Source organism: Sinohyriopsis cumingii, chromosome 19 (assembly GCF_028554795.1).
Source record: "Sinohyriopsis cumingii isolate HCF-2022 chromosome 19, ASM2855479v2, whole genome shotgun sequence".
In the NCBI taxonomy this organism is placed as follows: Eukaryota; Metazoa; Mollusca; class Bivalvia; order Unionida; family Unionidae; genus Sinohyriopsis; species Sinohyriopsis cumingii.
This window is the reverse complement of record NC_142979.1, coordinates 24,409,442-24,430,254: the sequence shown is the minus strand read 5'-3', so window position 1 is coordinate 24,430,254 and position 20,813 is coordinate 24,409,442. Positions and strand designations below refer to the sequence as shown.

General features: G+C 35.2%; 1 protein-coding gene across 2 annotated transcripts in view; it reads right to left on the bottom strand.

The window, feature by feature from the left end:
• The window catches only part of LOC149775297 (replication factor C subunit 2-like), a 66,408-nt gene extending 47,584 nt beyond the window's left edge, over nt 1-18,824 (bottom strand). Inside the window, exons 1-3 of one of the 2 annotated variants that reach the window (XM_089944396.1) lie at nt 17,466-18,824; nt 4,038-4,149; nt 432-538 (exon numbers count right to left, since the gene is read on the bottom strand). In XM_089944396.1, the coding sequence (XP_089800522.1) occupies nt 432-538; nt 4,038-4,149; nt 17,466-17,530 (284 nt within the window). In that variant the 5' untranslated portion in view covers nt 17,531-18,824. Of the gene's footprint in view, nt 1-431; nt 539-4,037; nt 4,150-7,197; nt 7,325-17,465 lie in introns of those variants that run through there. The other variant, XM_089944395.1, reaches the window with a different exon arrangement.
• Between the last annotated feature and the right edge of the window lie 1,989 nt (nt 18,825-20,813).

Below are 20,813 nucleotides of genomic sequence, written 5' to 3'. Positions count from 1 at the left end.
TTTACTTTAACAACCATTCATGTCAAGCCAAAGAAACCAGATGTGTAAACAGTAACTGTTACAAAAAATTACACTTGGAAAGTGCTACAATATTTCTACAAGCACTTTAAGGGTGAGTGGCTGAACAAAGTTGAACACAGCATCAAGTACATTTTCATATGCGCATACTGAATTAATTTGAATTAATTTGTGGGAGTTCTCACGAATCACTGAATTTGCACAAATTTTGTGTGAATCACATGATTGTGCACCCTGGGAGCCTCATGTTAGCTTGGATGACAGAATTTACTCTAGAGAGCAAAGAAATCTGTACATATTTCATAAAATGTTTTATTAAGATTTATTGCTGCATAATAAATTAGTTTCATACATGTCATTCAGAATCAACAATCACCACAAGAATATCTTTAAAATCTATATTTAACACTTACCTATCATTTGAAGCATTTAATTCCAAGACAGCATCTCTGTATGAGGCTCCCAGTAATGCTCGAGCGAGACATAAAATACTTGTGGTCTTGCCTGTACCTGGTGGACCCTGTCAAACATAAAAATGTCAAAACTGTATGTAGTAAACAACATTTGAGTTCAATGTCAGTCACCTTAACTAATATGAAACGACTTTAAGAAAAACTGGTTATAGATTTCCATTTGGAAAGTGGTGCAAAGAGGAGAAATGCAACAAAACCAAGTACAGGTATCCACTGATCTACAAGATGGTGACTTCGGCAAAATTTGCATTGTACATGTATGACCTTTTTCTTTATATAAAAAAAAATTTGTGAACTCTAAAAAATAAGGAAACTATTTGTCTAAAATAAAAAAAAGTTGCAAATGTCCAAAATGAATGGAATTAAAGATAATTAAATTATGTATTTTTCAATGAAAATTAAAGGCAGCAAAACCAGAAATTTTGAGTTAGGTGACCACTCATGGCAAATTAGCTGTCATGTTTGTCTGGAGTTATCAAACTGACATAATTTCTATTTCATAAAAACAAGACATCATAAGTATTTTGGTAAAAACTTGATGGCAATACGACCAACCATCTATGAAAAGTAGTGATAACAAGATTTTCTAGATGATCACTGTGGCAGGCACAATGAATGTCTGAATGACACAATTAAGACCAATTAAATATCATAAGAAGTTAAGTAAAGTCTCCATTTTCATATGACCATTCATTCAGGAGAAGGGACAACAATATTTTCATGATGGCCGCTGTGGTTGCCATGCTGAACATCTGACGGACACCATTTTCATTCTGGACCAACTACACATCATAAAAAGTCTTCTGGTGAAAACTTTTCATTCAAATGGAGTAGCAATAACAAATTTGTACAGATGGTCATTGTGGCAGTCATAATGTAATTAAGATCTACCCCATTTTCTTTAAAACCAACTTAGTCATCATGACTGAAAACCATATCTTAATATGATAGTTTAGGAGGAGTTGAGATAAGATTTTCAAGAAAATCTGGTGACCACCATATTTGGATGCCCAAGGGGCACTGTTTTCATGTTGGAACAACCCGACCAATGGATGAATGTGTGTGTAAAGTTTCATGACAATCCTCCAAGTAGCTCAGGAGGAGCAGCAATAACAAACTTGCACTAACAGATAGATGGACAACAGACCATCCTGTAAGCTCGTCTGGTCTATGACCAGTACAGCTAAAACAAATACTGAACTATTGACAACAAGCAGGAAAAAATTGACAATCGATAATTGATGGCTGTTAGATGTTAAGAAATGCTGAGCTTCAGAGCTTGTTCAAGTTACAAAATGTATACCAATTTTCTAAAGGTGTGAATTTGCATCGACTTGGCACGGGGCCAAATAGGTAGTAAATTTTTCCTTGGCACAACCAATTTTTACTATTTAAGAGCAAGAAGAACAGTGGTTTCCCTTAGCCTGCTTTTGTCTGATTGGTGCCCTTCCATCTACTCAATATAGACTGTATAATGAATGCAATGTCATGCACATCCAGAGCAAGTGATTGCCCCAAAAGTCAGTATATTTCTATGACGTAACAAGATCTGATACTAAAATGCACCACAAAGGAAAGTTTGTCAAAGGTTACTACTGATGACAATGCTGAACACCTTGTTCCCAGTGTGAACTACAAAATAATAAGCAATGATTTATCACAATACATTTTCAGATTAAAAGAAAACTGGGGAAGATGAGCTTTACAAGTTTTCTCCAACATTTACGGAGATCACAAATTGCAGACAAACTATTAGCACACTTTGATGCGAGACTGGTCTTCTTTTCTTCCACATAATAAAAGATACCTATAAGGAGCACATTAAGGGATAAGTAGTCTATGTGACCAATCCAATCACATGAGTACTTGGATTAACTATACAAATATGTTTATGCTAAGCATCATCCATAAAGCAATTGTATCTCAAATGACTGAAGAGTTCTGCAACCTCTGTAAATTTGGGTAAGAACTCCATACAATTTAATCTGGGATCAGTTCAATTGTAAGTCATTTATGTAGAAAAGAAAATCTGCCATCTAGTTACCGCTGAATTTACCCATTTTTCTCTACTATTTGCAAAATAATGGACTTTTTTGTCTTCGAAACAAACCTAATCTTTCTTACAGCTTGTTCCTGATTACCTAGTAGCATGGATACCCTGTAAATAGGATTCCTGTGGTCATTTATCTTTCCATCCTGTGAATGCAATAGCTCTGATGGATTGCTGTGAAACTTGGTCAGTACCATGGTCATCAAATGAAGATGTGCATGTCAACAAATCACCATGCTCCTGCAACCTTTTGGAACCAAGGGAGACATTCAGGGTGCTATACAGGGAGGGAAGACCCACTTTGCAAAAGGACTAAAAGGGAACACAGGGGTGAGGGATGCCAATCCAATCTCCCGCACTATTTAGGCGAGTCCAACATGACTCCCTATCTGGCTTAAATAATAACACAGGAATGGGGAGGTATCTACACAATCTCTTTTCCAAAACCAATAATGAAAAACCTGGTCAGTGATAGATGGATGACTGGTTCTGATGACCTGTGCCCAGTCGGACTGTGACAGTCTGATGGACCTGCACACATCAGATTTATCTGAACAAGATCGTTGGTATTCCCTCTTAGGAAGGTGCAATTGGATAATCTCAGTCATAAAGGGGGGATGGGGGTACAACTTGCTCTTAAGTGTTTTTACTCCCTAGGAAACTGCCAATGATGGAACTTTCACCTCCACTGATAGCTTCTTAACAATCATCAATCATCCTTGGTCCCTAGGAGATCTCTAAATCTTGGAGGTCAAAGAATGTTCTTGCCCAATGGGGGCTGTAGTCTTTCCCAACATGGGAAGGAATCCATACCCATCCTGGGAACAGGGAGTCATCCACTGAAGACAAGAATGAAGAGGAGCCTGTCCTCCTCCTTTTAATCATGTGGCATCTTTATATAAAGTCCCACACCTCGTCAGACCAAAGACAACAAATTGGGAAACTGTGCATTCTAAGCCATCTTCACTAGCCAAGGTTCCGATAACCCTATCTACACCTTGGCGGATCGAATAGCTATACTGGTGCTTGTCCTAGCGACATCTATTGGATTTCATGTGTTAACTCCCTTAGTATGTAATGACAACTAACCAATAGTGTGGTATATTGTACATCTGCTGAAAACAGTGGTTACAACTGACCTAAAAAGGACCAACTCTGGAAAATTGCTTTTCTATCAGTACATTCAAGTTGAGTGTTCCCCTTGTCTCGATCAGGTAGGAAAAGTGTTAAAATTTGAACAACTTGATTTTGATTGGATGCAGTGGCTTGCTGCCACATCCAATGAAATTCACAGACCAAAAGCTCAGAAATATCTGCTCGATATGCCAAAGTGTAGACAGGTTATCAGAACCTTGGCTAGCGAAGATGATTCTAAGCTGGTGGGTTGAGTTTTCCACAGGGCTTAACTGTGTAAACATCTTGGATCATTTGAAACAGAGAAAACTCATGCAAAATCAAAAAAAATCTTGAACCAAATAAGAGTAAGCAATACTTACTGCAATAATGACATTAGGTACATTTCCTTCTCTGGAAAATACTTCCAGTCTAGTTATGGTCTCCTCATTGCCAACGATGTCATTCAGCTTTGTGGGTCTGTATTTCTCAACCCTGAAAGCAGTATCAGAACAATAGTTATCGTAATTTCATTTCAATTACATGTAAAACGTGGCTATAAAGCAGCATATCCAATCTGTTTTCTCTCTTATCATTTGCCAACAATCTACCAAAACCACTTTATGACCCAAATATCATTTTGATCCATTATTTGGGGGCAGGCCTTAGAGCTTTATTTTTGATCCATTACATGGGGGCAGGCCTTAGAGGTTCATCTTGATCCATTACATGGGGCAGGCCTTGGAGGTTCATCTTGATCCATTACATGGGGGCAGGCCTTAGAGGTTCATTTTGATCCATTACATGGGGGCAGGCCTTAGAGGTTTAAAATGGACAAAGGGGAAGTGAAAGTCTGAGATTCTGTTACGCTCGTACAGGCTGGGATTCTGACCAATAAAACTGACCTCATCCTGAAAAAAGAAGAATGTATTCATGTATTGATAAACTGTAAAATGTGTTTGAAGTCCTGACAGTTAAATGTCTCAATATCAAAGTCTGTCAGAAGCTGACTTATCCTTTTCATACAAATGTAGTTCTATATACCTGCCAACTTTGATCAATGATTGACAGCAACAACACAGCACCAGAAGGAGAGTCAGCTTATTTCTTTGACGGCTTCAGGTGGTATAATGGTACATATATAAGGTATATCCTACCTCACTAATCTGTTGAAATGGACAACTTACAGTTTGGGCTGTCACTCCAATGGCTATCAAATAAATAAAATATAGTATTGAAGTGCTGCTGCAGCTAATCAAATTGGAAGCTTCGAGTTTCATCATGTGTAGTTATTGTCAAAACAATGCCTGAAGCCATCAAAGTGACAAGCCAACCCTCCTTCCAGTATTTTGTGTGATTACTTGCTGCACTTCTCTTTCTGCTTCAAAGTTGTTATTCCAAGTTCTAATTTCTTCTTGTTTAGAACAATAACCACATTTGTTTGCTGTGAGACCAGAACAGCTTGGATTTTGCCACATTCTATTATAGGATGACCATAAATCATGTGATCTATAAGCCATGTTGAATTTTGTGTGGATTAAGTTCGTTAGTGACAGAAACAATGCCTTATCAACACACCTCCTGAAAAGGTATAAAAAAATCTTCATTTCATTTTCTTTCTCCAAAGTATTTCCCTCTTTTATGCAAATGATACAACATGCATTGACTAGACAGGATGATTTGCATTTCTACAAGTAAAATATGTCCTTGTAATGACTTTTTCCATCCTTGCTAATACAAGGTACCAGCAGCAGTGGAAATCTAGTGCATGTTTAATGTGACAAAAAGTCAATGGCACATATTTATGTGTACATGAGGCAGTTTTCTGGACTGAATCAAGTACTTATCTTGTTGGTCTGTTTTATACAACATCATTTTGACTTTTGTATCTGTATTTTATGAAGCTGCACAACACTGGAATGATAGCTTAAGGATTCAGTGCTATTGTCTCTACATGTAAAATACCTTCTAAAGATGGCTCTAGTCTACCCATTTCCAAGATATGTAAATGCCTATACTACTGTTTCTTGGTGTTTCTACAATGCAAGTGTCACTTTTCAAGATGATGAGTTTTACAGCACAATACTGGACAAAGATTATAAAATATTGCTTCTCTCAAGAGAATAATAATAACCATATATAAAAAAGACAATGGAATCTCAGTCCAGACTAATTACCCCAGTATGACTGAACATTATATACCCTCATTTGTTGGTGGAAACTTCATGATGTTTCATATCTTTTGCCTTAATATGCCCAAAAAAAACTCATCTCTTGAACTACATGAACAATAATGAAAGGGTGACGTGGAAATTAATGGTTTTGTAATTATTTATTTAGACACCAAAATGAAGAAAATCTATTTTTATCCATATAATTGTAAGCAACACAGAATGTATCAGTCTCATTTAATTTCAACTGAAAAAATAATTGATCATCAACACCATCATACATGGTTGATACTTTGATATATTTTTATCATGTGGCAAAATCACTAGAAACAAATCCATCTTATTTCCAAACACATCTGTAACATAGATTTCACAGTCTGTGTCATTTGCAATTAAGAACTTTTAAACTGGATTGATGCAGCAAAACAACCTTTCCCAAGCCAACATTTGAGTCCGCAAGCTCAGCATATTTCATTGGGGTAGAAAGTTGAAAGGCGGTCTCACTGCCAGCATAAATAGGACTCCAAAAACTTCCACTCATCCAATTGTATTTAAAAGCAGTGGCTGAGAAAGGATAAGTCCCTTTTTCAAGATGTTCATCCTACTGGACAGTAGCACTGTAGGCAGATTCAGTATTATATACAGTATACGAGGGAAACTGATGCAGGACAAGTAAAAGTTTAAGTCATTTGCCAAGCAGGACAACTTCCGACAAGTAGTCCTCTGAAAATTTGTCAACCCTTGATAATGCATAGAGAGGAATCAATTCAGTGGCTGCCTGTGTTGAAAGTTGCCAAATCCTGTATACTTACAAATACTATGAAAAATATTTAATTGATAAACTGTATGTATGTATGTATGTATGTATGTATGTATGTACGTACGTATGTATGTATGTATGCATGTGATTAGGATTTTTAACGCAGATTTTTTAAAAAGTCATTCATAATTGCTACGATGTCTGAAGTGTGGCAGTTTATAGTACTGTCTAGCACTGGGGCATCATGCCACAGACATTTAGCATTTGGTCACATTATCTTGACACCAGTCCGACCAGTCCTAACACTAACCTCTTAATGTTGAGCACCTAGCGAGGCAGCTGTTAGTACCAGTTTTAATTGACAAATTAAAATATAAATATGTATTCCCTATTTGTAAAAAATACTTCAAAACAGTAAGTACAAACATTATCTGCATGAGAAAATACATGTGTCTTTAACATTACTAGAAGATGAAAGTGGTGGACTTTTATTTATTAGAAAATAAAGGATCAACAGATGATTGAAATTGAAGGTGTTTATGTAAATGAAGCATATAAACATGAAATAAAGGTGCAGATACATGTACAATGGCGAGTTCATGGTGTACTCACGGTGTATAAAACAAAGCATTTTGAACTGAACATGACCTTTTTATCCCATGCCAGGACAGAAAATCCAAGGAAACTAGGACAACTACAAAGTAATGTTGGGCAAACATTTTCCCCAATATGAAAGCCCATCTGGAAACCTAAAAATATATTAAAAACCAATAATGTGAAGTGTTACAGTGAACATTTAATGTTGATGTCCTCAAGATATTTACTTGCATACTGCAAGATACGTCAATTATTTCCATTCAATAGGCATGCTGGGTGATTGTTATCGATAAAAGACAATACTAATTCAAAAATTTTGAATGTGCATTACCTATTAATGAATCAGTCAATAGTAGAATATCACATTAGGGTGACTCCATTAAAGAAACAAGACTCACAAATGTTTTCCTTTTGTCAACACACCGACATGACAGCAGTTCCTTTGATCTTCAACGTGGCTTGTTGAAGTTCTGATCTAGTAGTACACTTACTGGTCTGTCAAAGACATGGCTGTTTTGATGTAGAGCATCTGACAGTTATTTTTCTTCGCTGATGTTAGCTAAATGACAATGTCAAGTTTTAAACTGAACCAAATGCAATTGTTGATGTTATCAGCATGTGGGGCAATGGCTACCATATAAAGACAATTCCCACGTGGACAAGTTGACTGACGCCAGAGAGATCAGTTACACATAATAATATATTAATGATAATATGAAAAGTAATTGTTTAAGTTCAATCATCAAATATGGAGGTTTCTGGTTAGGGGTGATTCAATTGCCGAAAAGCCGCTGAACCAAAAGGCATAGTCAAAAAAAAATTTTCAATGATGAGGAATGCAAGAGTACAAAGCCTGTTTGTTACTTCCCATGTTCTTGGATAGATTGGTTCTCATGAGTGGAATAAAATGAAAATGTTGATGTATATTTTGTAGTTTCACAGAATTTCACAAGCAAGCCGCCAATGCCTTATCCAGTGTAATTCTGACCAATATTATATAACAGTTTTGTTTAAGCTGCAACTGGATTAAGGCCAAGGCATTTGGACTTCACATCGCTTGTAATGACTAGTATATTGCTTAAGTATAAATGAGTCGGTCGGTATTGAACAAATTTGAGCGGGGACTTAAGTGAAATGTAATTAGATATATTCATTTCATTAAAAAGAATTAAACCCTAGTTCTGCCAACTATGGTACTCCTCTGTTAAAACCAGTCTTCATCTTAAATGGCACTAAAAAAAAATCTTGTTTCACTCAAGCAGACTATTGCTATGATTCCTGCTATGTGTGATTCTTGTTTCACTCAAGTAGACTATTGCTAACTACGATTCGTGCTATGTGTGATTCTAGTTTCACTCAAGCAGACTATTGCTATGATTCCTGCTTTTTGTGATTCTTGTTTCACTCAGACTATTGCTAACTATGATTCGTGCTATGTGTGATTCTAGTTTCACTCAAGCAGACTATTGCTATGATTCCTGCTGTGTGTGATTCTTGTTTCACTTGAGCAGACTACTGCTATCCTTCCTGCTATATGTGATTCTTGTTTCACTACCAAAACTAGTCCTACAATGAACAGATATGATTTTGGTCCTTCTCTGCCAAAAAAGCATATTACAATTTAAAAAAACTGCTCCTGGTGGACCTTATTATCATACTATTAACTACCATATTTACCGTATATTGGGTCACCATAAATTAACTGTTCAAGCAATTTTTTTTGTGCACTGTATGTACTGGGACATGTCTTTTTTGTTTACTCGTAAGTTGTAACACACCTTTTAATTCATTCAAAAATAACATACCAAAAATTGCTTTAAAACTTAAATTTCATTTTTTTAAAAATATTAAAGCGTGTACTTAAGATACATTTTAATCCACTGCAGCATCTTCTCATCAACCCAACCGTTCTACTGCACACATATGATCCATACTTTGGGTGCATGAATATTTTTTAAGCTTCCTCAAGCAGTTAAAAATTATCATTGGAGACACATCTCTTGAAGCAAAAACTGCAAGGACTAAAGTAAGATTTTTTATCTGCACCAGCCATGCAAATTGTTACACTTTAGCCACCTTCTTAGTGACAGTCCATCCAGATCAAAGTACACCAGAGTTTCATCCATGTTAATGATCATAACGTCGGTGAAATCAGCTTCTCTTCTGGCCTTCACAAATTCATCGAATAATTTAATTTTTACACTGGGAATCAATGTCCATGCATGAAGCACCAGATTGTGTCACTTTAAAAACTTTTCCACTGTTTCAAGTTATTTTCAAAATTCAAGTGATAAAAATAATCAGCATGCTTAAAAGAATCTAAAGTCATCTAACAAGGTCCACTTGCTTTGTAATAAAATAACCTTTGTATCTGATATCCCGTCAGTAAGTTCAAACAATGAGTTTACTGCATCTCTGCCAATTATGTTTATTTACCACCTGGGTTTCTATTTGCTTGCTGTCTGTAATTATACCTGATACAAACAGGCATCAATGTCTGCAGGGTAAATAGTATACACAGCAATAACTTGCTTTAATAATACTTTTATAACCTGTGCTAACAAAAAGATTATCATCTGCACTTGCATTTATTTGCGAGATACTGTCACATACTGTAGTTAACCTGGACATCATAAAAACTTGGCTATTTTGCACCTTACATTGTGACATGCATGAATGACAGGTGCCTCAAGCAATAGGTTTATCTCTCATTTGCAATTTTGTTGGATAGTTTTCAGTCTGATAACATATTCAAGCAAATACAATTCATTTCTCTATATTCAAGTCCATGAATAATATGTTGTGTCATCTGAGTTTAAGTGATATGCATTGCAGTATGGATGCTTATGCGATACATGTGGAGTTTGTGGATATATTTTTTTTCTTTAATAAATTGCTCATGATGAATGAAGAATAATATATGATGATATAGTTTCTTTCATTTTCTTATCAAATAAGTGTTTTGTTTATTTTCTTGCAACATGCAGTGGGGGGAGGTGCAAATTCAACAAAATTTTATTTCATTTCTCAAGTCTTGGGAAACATGACTTGGATAAAAGAAAGTTTCACCCTAAATAAGGGGACAGGAAAAAATGATTCTATACTGTCCCAATATATATGGTAAATAATCATTTGAAAAATTAATAAACTTACCAAAATATTTCAACTTTACTTGAATTCCACAATATTCATTGTAACACCAAATTCTTCTCCAATAATATTAGTGGTATGTTATTTCATGTGCATTTCAGTGTTCACACAGTAATTCAGTCACAATGATTTGTCAATTTTTGCTACAAATATTATATTACAATTTTCCTCCTTTCAGAAAATATTTGTGAAACACCAAAATACATCAACTATATACAAATAATCACATAAATTCACTTGTCTTTTCCCCCACTGGACATAATCTGTTGATATTAATATGCCAGCCATGCTCTGTTTGCAGCCTCAATAAAAATTTCTTTTCGTTTCCTTTTTGTCACCAATGATGTTCTTAGCTCAGTGTTCAACTGTCTTTATTTTCTCAACATGGATTTTTTTCCCCCTTTCAAACACCTCATTGTATTGGCTGTAAACTGTGCTTCTGATATTCAACTTCTCTGTATGCAGCTTCTGAAATACTAATACCTACTACTACCATGTTGAGGCTGCGACATCACAGCTAGCTGCACCAGTATCTAACAACCATGATTAGCATAAATCAAATCTTTCTTGCAAAGATCACATAATGCTAGTCCTCTGGTGTTCAGTTTTATTATGAAATTTCTATTTCAGCCATCCAATTCCCACACATTTTCAAACCTTTATCCAAACCTTTTGGCATCCTGTTCTCTCTCAAAGATGCCATGTTTTGCAAGCACGCTTCATTCTTTCTATTTCCTTCAGTTTCTATTCATGAAGATTCACTGGAGAAGTAGAAACCTTTGACCAATCAAAATACTCTTTGCAACTATCACTGCGAAATGGGATGGAATGGCCATTTTTAAAAACCTGGATTGGAGACTATAAAACGCAGACTACATCGAGAATCTTTTTCTTCTCATATGGAGAAAAGCAGATTTACAATTAAAATGGAGAAAAGCCATGTCTGAATGAAAGATGTCAGCTATGACATTTATGATAGGAAAGGGACAATGTCTTACTGCAAGGGAAGCCTTGCTCTGCAGAATGTTGAGGTCAGTCAGCCTCACAACTACAGAGCCAGTTTTCAAGAATATCTCATGTACATGGCAGCCCATACTGACATTGCTGCAGAATGTAAGCCAGTAATACTGAATGTGATCAGACAGTTGTTGTTGTTGTTATAGGGTTTAACGCCATTTTTCAGCACACGATAGGCTATACATGGTGGCCAGTATTAATGGTGGAGGAAGAACCTGAGAAAACCCCGGAAAGAACCACCGACCCTCGAGAAGCTACTGGCAAGCTTTCTCCGTGATCAGATTCATTTCATTAGAGAATCTTAGTTGCACTTCAGCTGACTTTGGCAGTCCTCTTTTAGCATCAAATGTCAACTAACTGAATGTGTGACAACAGTACTAGAAAACTTATTTGTTCCAGAATTTGATTCCATCAGGAAAAAGACATTAGAGTAAGTCATGTCTGACTAATTAATTGTACAGCAGTGTCAATACAGACCGTCATTAGCAGTACTCCTGGTATTTTGAAAGATGCATTTTCAAAAAATAATGTTAACTTTTTTGATTTAATATGGCATCATAATATTATACATATATTTCTTTCCCCCATACACCCTCAGACATTACAGGGCCTTCCTTTGATATATTTTTCTTCGCTCCATGAAATTTGCAAAATTTAAAAATTTAACCACTTTTTATCCATAGGAGCCATTTTATGCAATGATGCAGGGACTTGTGCTTAATATTATATTGGCCCTATTTTTAATCTATATAAACAGGACAATAAAATAGTTCTTACATGTTTTAATTACATTTCAAAGCACAAGAATAATTATTAATAAATATAAAACCATTATATACACGTGAAGTTCAATATATAGCATATGAAAAGCAAGAATGAATAATCTTTCTTTATAACTGATAATACAAAATACTGCTTAGTCTTTATGAACAATGTCACTGACACTTCATCAATATCTGCCTCATTTTTTTCCAAGACCATTTCTTAAATGCCATCCTGAAATCAACATTCTCAACACTGAGCCCATCAACAGAAATTCTCATAAAATTTTTCAGAGTAGATATACCCATAGAATTTCTGAAGTTTGTTTTGATGACAGATTCTAGTGACTGAACCCCCTCTCAGTCTGGAATTGAAATAAGGGCAACAATAACTTGGTAGCTGTGTCAGATGCAGATGGCTATAAATCTTTGTTTTTCTGAGATAGATTAGCAATATTTGACAGAAAGTAGATTTTTAATTTGTCACTGATATAAGAGACTCAGACCCTTTACTGGCATCCTTGTAGCAGCATCCTGTGTAAATCAGTCAAGTTCACACCACAAAAACATGTTATCGAAGTAAATAATCCTAAAAACACTAAGCAGTTCCAAGTGTGTCTCACACACTCAGTTTGCAATAAACATAATTTAACAAGTGCAAATGACACCGAATCATTTTGCCAACCTGTTCAACAATCGAGTATATCAGATGGTCATTCCTTTTTCCTAATAATCACTTTTAATTACTTCTTCGTCCTATTCATTGTCTATTGACAAGATCCACTGACTGCAGTCAATTGTGAAAACAGGTATTAAGTAGGTTGAGTCACTTATATCAATGAAGGAAAAAAAATTTACTTTAAAAAAAATTCTCCAGCAACCTTTGCCAGTCAGTAAAAAATTCTTTCGCATCTGTCGCCAAATGCGAAGCTTAGAAGAGGCCCTGTATTATACCAGGAGCTAGCCAAAATTTCGTGTATCTGTCACATCCAATTAGAAAACAAATACATATATTTAAAACAAATGGCAGTCCTTGCTTTACCTATATACGATTTTCACTAACAGTTCACTTTATTATCACAATTAGCACATGGATATAGTTGGTTACATGCTACGTTTACTTGTACTTAAATTGGCCTAGAATTTGATCAGCTGGAGACAGCAATCATCTTGCTGAGGATACCCTGGGGAAAATGCTATTCATAGGGAAATGAAAACGTGAACAAATTAAAAAGTTTAACATCGTGAGATAATCCATCTTCAGGCAACTTGACAGCCAGATACTGCTGGTTTCAAAAGATTGGAAAACAAACTTTTTTTTCCTGCAAAAAGGAAACTTTCACAGCACAGTAACTGTCACTTTAGAAAATGTACCAATACATCAGATTCCATTGCTTTTATTGAAGAGTGCAGTCAGCTTTCTTTGATGAAGGGTGCATGTGTTATTGAAGTCACCAATGAAGGACAGCTTCAGAGGATCAAACATTGATAGCATTAACTGAGACTGAATTTTATTTTCTCATTTGCTTAGTATATGCACAGAATGATCAGTGCTTTAAAAGTAATCAGTTTTATTTAAAGTTTCAGCAAAAATATTTTTTCTGGGTACATTTTTAAAAACAAGATTAGCAGCTGTTTGGTCAATTGTAGCAGTTACTGTTCTGCTTTCAAATGTAGCTAGTCCCAAAACCATAACTATTGGATAGATCAAGATTTTTTCTTCTTTTTTTTAATCAACATTTCTGACATTGGAATAATGCTGCCTTGCATATATGTCAGAAATTTAAAAAGGTCAACAGACAATGGATACACAGGTGTTCTGTACTGACAGAATTAGTAGAGAAAATGTGAGCATTCTGAACGATTTAATTCTACAAGTGAAAAGAGGAATTTTACTTACCATCCACATACAAAGGTCAATCTAAATAAATATATAAATTATTAACAAGCGGTGGACAGTCCAATCCTATTTCATCCGAAAGTTTAAATATGAGATAGTGCCTCATCTGGTTGATCTCTGCTACCAAAAATGGCAACAAAACCACACAAAAACGCAATGCTGAGATCACACAGTACCAGTACCAGTACCAGTACTCGGGAAAGATATCAGCATAAGTGGATTATGATACAACAATACACTGTTAAGATCATTTGTTAATATCAACAAAGAATTTTTTATGTAACAATAGACAGATTTCAGTGCATTCTATATAAAGTTTGTGGCTTCCTTTTATGGTGCATCTGAATTTCTCCAATCCAAACCTAAGATCATATATATAACTTTAAACAGCCAACAATGTTGCAAAACAAATCACGAGATATTATCTTTTCTTGCCAATGACAATGCCCAATGCAATCCATGAATAATCATTTTACACGTTATTTTTCATACTTTTAGTAAAACTATTTTTTCATGTACAAGAAAAATACATGTATATGAAATGTCAGGATCCAAGCCACAAGACGAGTAGAGATGTCAACATTTTAGGAAACTTCTACCAGGTACCTGCTGATCCTAATGATCGGTTACCCAGGTATACAATCAAAGGGAACTTGTATTAAATATGAAACCTAAACTACTTTGTGGTAGGTTCACACATGCCAATTCCCAAGAGCAGTATAAGCAGAATTATTAGTAATATATGACAAAAATGAGAAATCTGAGCATAAAAAGAACAATCTATATATTATTTGCCACAGTAACCGAAAAACTATGAAAAAGTAAATCTATTTTTGCTACTTACCTGGATCTACAGTTACATTTTTTGTCACAAATAGGCTAAATCCATGTGGATTAGTAGTTAGCACAAGAGTATAGACAAAAAAGGAAAACTGATATATAACATCCACTTTAATTAGTCTACATGTCAACAGTAACTTTTGCAAATAGTCGTAAAGCCCACAAATGATGACTGTTTTATTATATCACTGTTGAATTCTTATTTCAAATTTTTTAAGTGCTATTGATTTGTCATTTTCCAGATGTAACATATTTTTAAGTTTAACAAAATCCCTCTCTAATATTTTTCAGCAATATAACATCCACCAGTCAGATTGATAGAGCCCATTTATTTGGATATCTGGTGCCATTTATTTTCAGTTTAGAATTGTCCACTATGTATGTGGTATCAAAATAGAGTGACGTGGTTTCACATTCAAGAAACCCATCTGTTTTCTTGGTTCTGTTTGAAGTACATACTAAAAATAGAAAATAAGGAAACATGACAAAGGTCTACCAATGAACACAGGGGCCCGTATCATTGTTTCCAATTTAACACTCAGTCATTTTCCTTTGGCCAATGAGAGGGCAATATTCCATTCACCAAGTTGTGCTTGCATACTAAACAGGCGCAATCATGGCAATGTTGAGCGGTAGCATGGGAAAATGGTCTGACATTCCTTAAAGGTATGATAGCAAACCAAACTTTGTATTAGCAAAGTCAAATACCTGAGCTTTGCATTGGTACCAAATTTATTACGCTAAGCAAATTCTAGTTTGAAATGTCATCTTTGATTCTTAAATAGGTCACACAAGAAAGGAGAGAAATGCTCTTCTTTGTATTATTATGTGGTACACATATGACAAGTAAATTATAGGTAACACTACGAGCCCCTGCAATAATGAATAAATATACACATGACTTGAGTTTCGAATTGTAATCATTATTCTTTGTCACAATCAAACCAGAAAACATGGGGTTCTTTTTGTGTTTTTTAAAGGAGTACCCAGTTGTCCATTTTATTACCAGGTTATTATCCACTGGCATCTTAATGTATTATAATCATAAACTATCTCTACCCAAAAATGATAACTTTTCACATGATTTTTTTCGGGCTCTTAAAGAATTTTCTTCATGTATGAGAAAAATATATGTATACGTAATTTTGGGGGACATGCCATGATCACGTCATATCCGAATTCATGTTATAACAGTGCGTGCTTCAGTAGAGTCACACTACATAAGAGTTACAATTTCACATCAAGGGCACAAACCATGGATATTATAATGTATGTTAATGTAGTTATGAAGGCACATTTATTCAAATAAAATATTAGTTGTTCTAAAATTTAATACCAATATAGTTTAAACAAAATCTATTCAATCCTGATTATTGAACACTTGGCACTGTAAATGTCATCAAGAAACTTCCAGATGAAAATTTTTCATCACTAAGGACTTTACAATCGTGGCCAGGTACAAAATTGGGTAAGAAAAGAGCATGCCAGAAAAGTGTCGTTATTGGTTGCCAGTAGACCTATAACATAAGACACACACTACTGGCAACCAATAACAATGCTGTTCTACAAAGTCATAACATTTTGCCAGACTTTACTTACCCTTATGTCTTTTTACTAATAGACTCAAATTCTCACAAAAGAAATGGACCTGTTTTCAAGTTTCGTTGGTCTACATTTCAGTTGGCTGGAAAGCCATGAAAGCTGATAATGCTGAAATCAGGTTAAGTTGAAATTCTTTAATGAAATGAATAAAAATACATTATGCCTATTCGAACTGTAATGAAAGTTTCTTTTCGTTCAAGAAGCATATCCAACACATGAACCTACTTAAACATACTTTAGCGAACCTCGACTACCGTCACATTGCAAGAAATTCAAATGTATGTCAATGGAACATGAAAATATGTCCATTTGCTAGTGTCATATTTTCATTCCACCAGGATAAAGAAGCACAGTAACTCAAGTATAATAATTACACACAAATTAGTGGAAGATTGTAAATATAGACAGCCAAGTGTGTGAGACATTCCTGAAACTCTGACTACTCATTCCAATGTCAATGGATATCGGAACAGGCTATACAAGGCCATTATTTGGAAAGTAAGACAGTACTAAAACAAAAATAATGTGCTATGTTTTACATTATAGGACTAGGTTGCCAGTTTTGTGTGATATTCCTGAAAATTTTACTTTCGTTACACACAGCGCAGTTAGTATGGCAGTAATACCCATCACCCCCAAGAACAAAAATACCGGGTGATGTGTCTTACTTTGTAGGACTAAGGAAAGAACTGTTGATCTTGATCTCCAAAAGTCGAAATGTTTGACGACCAGTTATTTTTTACATTTCCAATTTTTTTACAGCTCCCGGCGTAATATCTAAGAGTTTATATACAAAAAAATATAAATAGGTAATTATGAGACCATGATAAACCCAAAGAAACTAATGACACAGCTTGAAAACTCGTTTTCAAAATACCATGCGCATAGCTATGACTCCAATTTACGTGACGCTGACAAATGGGTGACTCGACAGTTCATACGATACACATTATTATACAACATGTAACCATTATCGTTTAGCATTGTTTCCATTTAACAGACATTTCCCTTACCACGGAGATTCAAAGTCAAATTTGCTGATTTCTTGCTTTTGAGAAGAGGGATTGTCTACTTCCATTTGTCCTTTTTCGATTTCCCGCGATGACTGACTGGTTTACTACTGTTATTTTGCTGAAGACCCACTGACAATTGAATTCAATTCAAATTCTTTAGGCTGGATAAGTTGAACTTAAGAGAGAAAAGACGTTGAATGTAAATAATGTATAGATTCTGATACTCCTTCTTGAGAAGTAAAGTCTCGGCAATGGCATGTACAAAGCAAACCGCAAGAAAGTCCACCGGACAGATGTTTTGAAGCAGAAACTATGCAAGATAACTTACTGATACCTCACTTACGAGTTAAGAATCAAACAGATACAAACATCATCAACACGAGTAGAAAATCTACCGAACATATATAATATGGAACAATTTCCGCAAGCAGCACGAAACGCACGAGAAAAGATGGCGACTGAACGAGCAAATAGAGAAGTAAGGGAACTAGAGAAATATTTCAACACAAGCAGAATATAGACCAATGAAGGATCATTTCTGGAGTGAAGGGAGTATCTGCAGTCATGATAGCAATCAAAGTACAGAACCCAGAGTGCCTAAACAAAATCTACTCAATCAGCCCAAGCGGATTCAAATGGTATATTGTACGCCAAAAAGGATCAGAACCCGCACTACCATTTGGTGATTTTATATCGCCGGGGAAAAAGCAATAATCAAGGAACCTACACCAGTATTGCGCAACAAAAAGAAAAAACTGGAGAGCTACACTTGTATGTTCAGAAAGTCCAAGTTATTCTGGGGCGGCGGTTCGGCAGGACAAAAAAAAAAAAAATCTATGCTTAAAATCCACTATTATCTTGTACGAATAAACAAGAAATATGCATAAATATGACATGTTATTTGTCATCTTGGCGATCACGATTGATATTGGAAAACGGCTTGTGCATGCGGGACATGTCAAACAGTCAATCACTAATTATTGGATAATTGTAAGTGAGTAATGCCCACGAGTAAATAACTTAGAGCGCCAATTGGTAAGGTGTTCTGCTAAACTGGCGACCACCTGCCCATTGTTTTGGAGACAAAAAGAAAATAGTACCATCCTTGAATAAAAGTCTTTGCATTACTTTGATCTTGCATTACTTGATAGGACAATATAAAATTAAGACCAATTCTGTAAATTGCACTTGCTTTGTTTACATGGGTAGTCCGTATCGACCTTTCAACTTCAATTTCCCTTAGCGATCTTTTGGGATAAAGAACACAGAACATATAGAACAGTGTTAATTTAAATCAGAATAGTTAAGCCGGGATAATTATATTTACTCTCTCTCTCTCTCTCTCTCTCTCTCTCTCTCTCTCTCTTCTCTCTCTCTCTCTCTCTCTCTCTCTCTCTCTCTCTCTCTATATATATATATATATATATATATATATATATATATATATATATATATATATATATATATATATGCATGGCATGGCAAATATAACTATTTTGTCGTGTTCGGCCTGGCCAAATCTATGATTCTGATATCTATTAAAATAGGTTCCAATTTAGAACACAAATTAAATAATAAAAAATAAAAAACGCTTGTTATGATGTTTGAACCCGTATCGACAAGCTGTAAAATGTTTACATGCGTCCTTATCGTCGTCTTCATTTAATTAAATACTATTTCATACATAAGATTTTCATTTAGTCTTTATTGTTTATTGTTGTTAATTTGCCGTGTATATATACCTGAATTCTAAAGACCTTGTGTTTTGCTTTCATATGCATATCGGCAATAGCATAAAGGAAGATCTCCAATTCCAAGGCGGACAAATGCTTCATATCAAAAGGCTTCTGCAACTGCAACGACAAAGTTCAAGAAACATCAGCACTCAAAATGCTACCTGGAAGCCGTAGAGAGACACATCATGCTGCCACAACAAACTAAAGATATCAGACAGACCTTACCATCAGCACACTCTGACTGGCAGATCGTCGGTGACCTTACATCGGTGATAGGAAAAAGCCGTATAGGCCTCTACTGGGACATAAAGGATTTAACATTAACCGCTAGATTTACATTATGGACCACATAGGAGACTATCGGCTATTTAGCTGTATGGGCCTCTGTGAGGTCACATGGGAATTAACATGAAAGCTGCCTGATTCGGACCGTGAATGAGTCGGCTCAAATTATGGGATGATTAGGCCCAAATGCCAAGCTGATTCGGACCGCGTGCACCATTAAAAGAAAAACAATGGAACACACACACCTGTTTGCGCAAACATAATAAGAAAACGTAAAATGCTGATTTTCAGCTTTTAAATTTATATAAGATAGCTATGTTGCGATCTAATTTTTTGAGATTGCTAAATGTAATTTTTCTAAAAAGAATTTTTAGAAAGCGTAATTTTCGGAATTGTAATTTACATTTGTACGATAAATATAATTTGTGTAATGAAGAAATTTATTGTTATAACTTTTCATATTATGTGATTCTAATATGTATACCTTAATAAAGTCTATCAGTATATTATTGTAAAAAATCATCAGTAGATATATTTCTTAAGTCTTACACGTAACTAACAAATACGTTACAAGTATGAGGTTACGATTAACACCAGCATTTCCAGCCACTGGCGTAAGTAGTATAATGACTGAAACTAGTTCAGAATCTAAGTTGTGCACTGTAAGCAAATTTTAATTGAAAAATAAGCAGCAGATTCAAAATAAACATATTTCAAATGATTTTATTTCTAAGAGGTTAGGGTCACGGCTTTGTATCGAAAGCAATACATTTGTTGGTTTAAACAAACCCCTGTCTGATTTTATTATGGAGAATTATGAACCATGTAGAACGGTTCCATATCATTCATGAGTGATTCTTCCAATCCTATCCCAATTAAAATTTTAGGGGACATAGGAGATTCTCAGAGTCTTTTCTTATCAGGTACGTTGCCTTTTTCTGAGAAGTCATCTACTAATGAGAGTGTTCTTATTCAGCGAGCAGAGTTCGGCTTCGTTAATATTCCTCTTCATTGTGTAAAGTTGCCATCAGACATAGCCTCAGGATCCGTGACAGTCGGAACATTAATTTCTTTACCCATTGAGGTATTCATTTATTACTTGGCAATCACCTGGCTGTAGATAAGGTTGTGGTTAATTCACTTGTAAATAACAAGCCTTGTTTGGATAAAAACAAAAAGTCGATCCTGTTGAAAAGAAATCCCTGAGTTATACACAGGTTGTGCAATTACTAGAGTTATGTCGAAGAAAGCTCTTAAGAATGATGTTAATCAGGAAATTATTCCTTTAGCTGACACATGTATTGGTCAGGTTGTTTATGTGGTCATT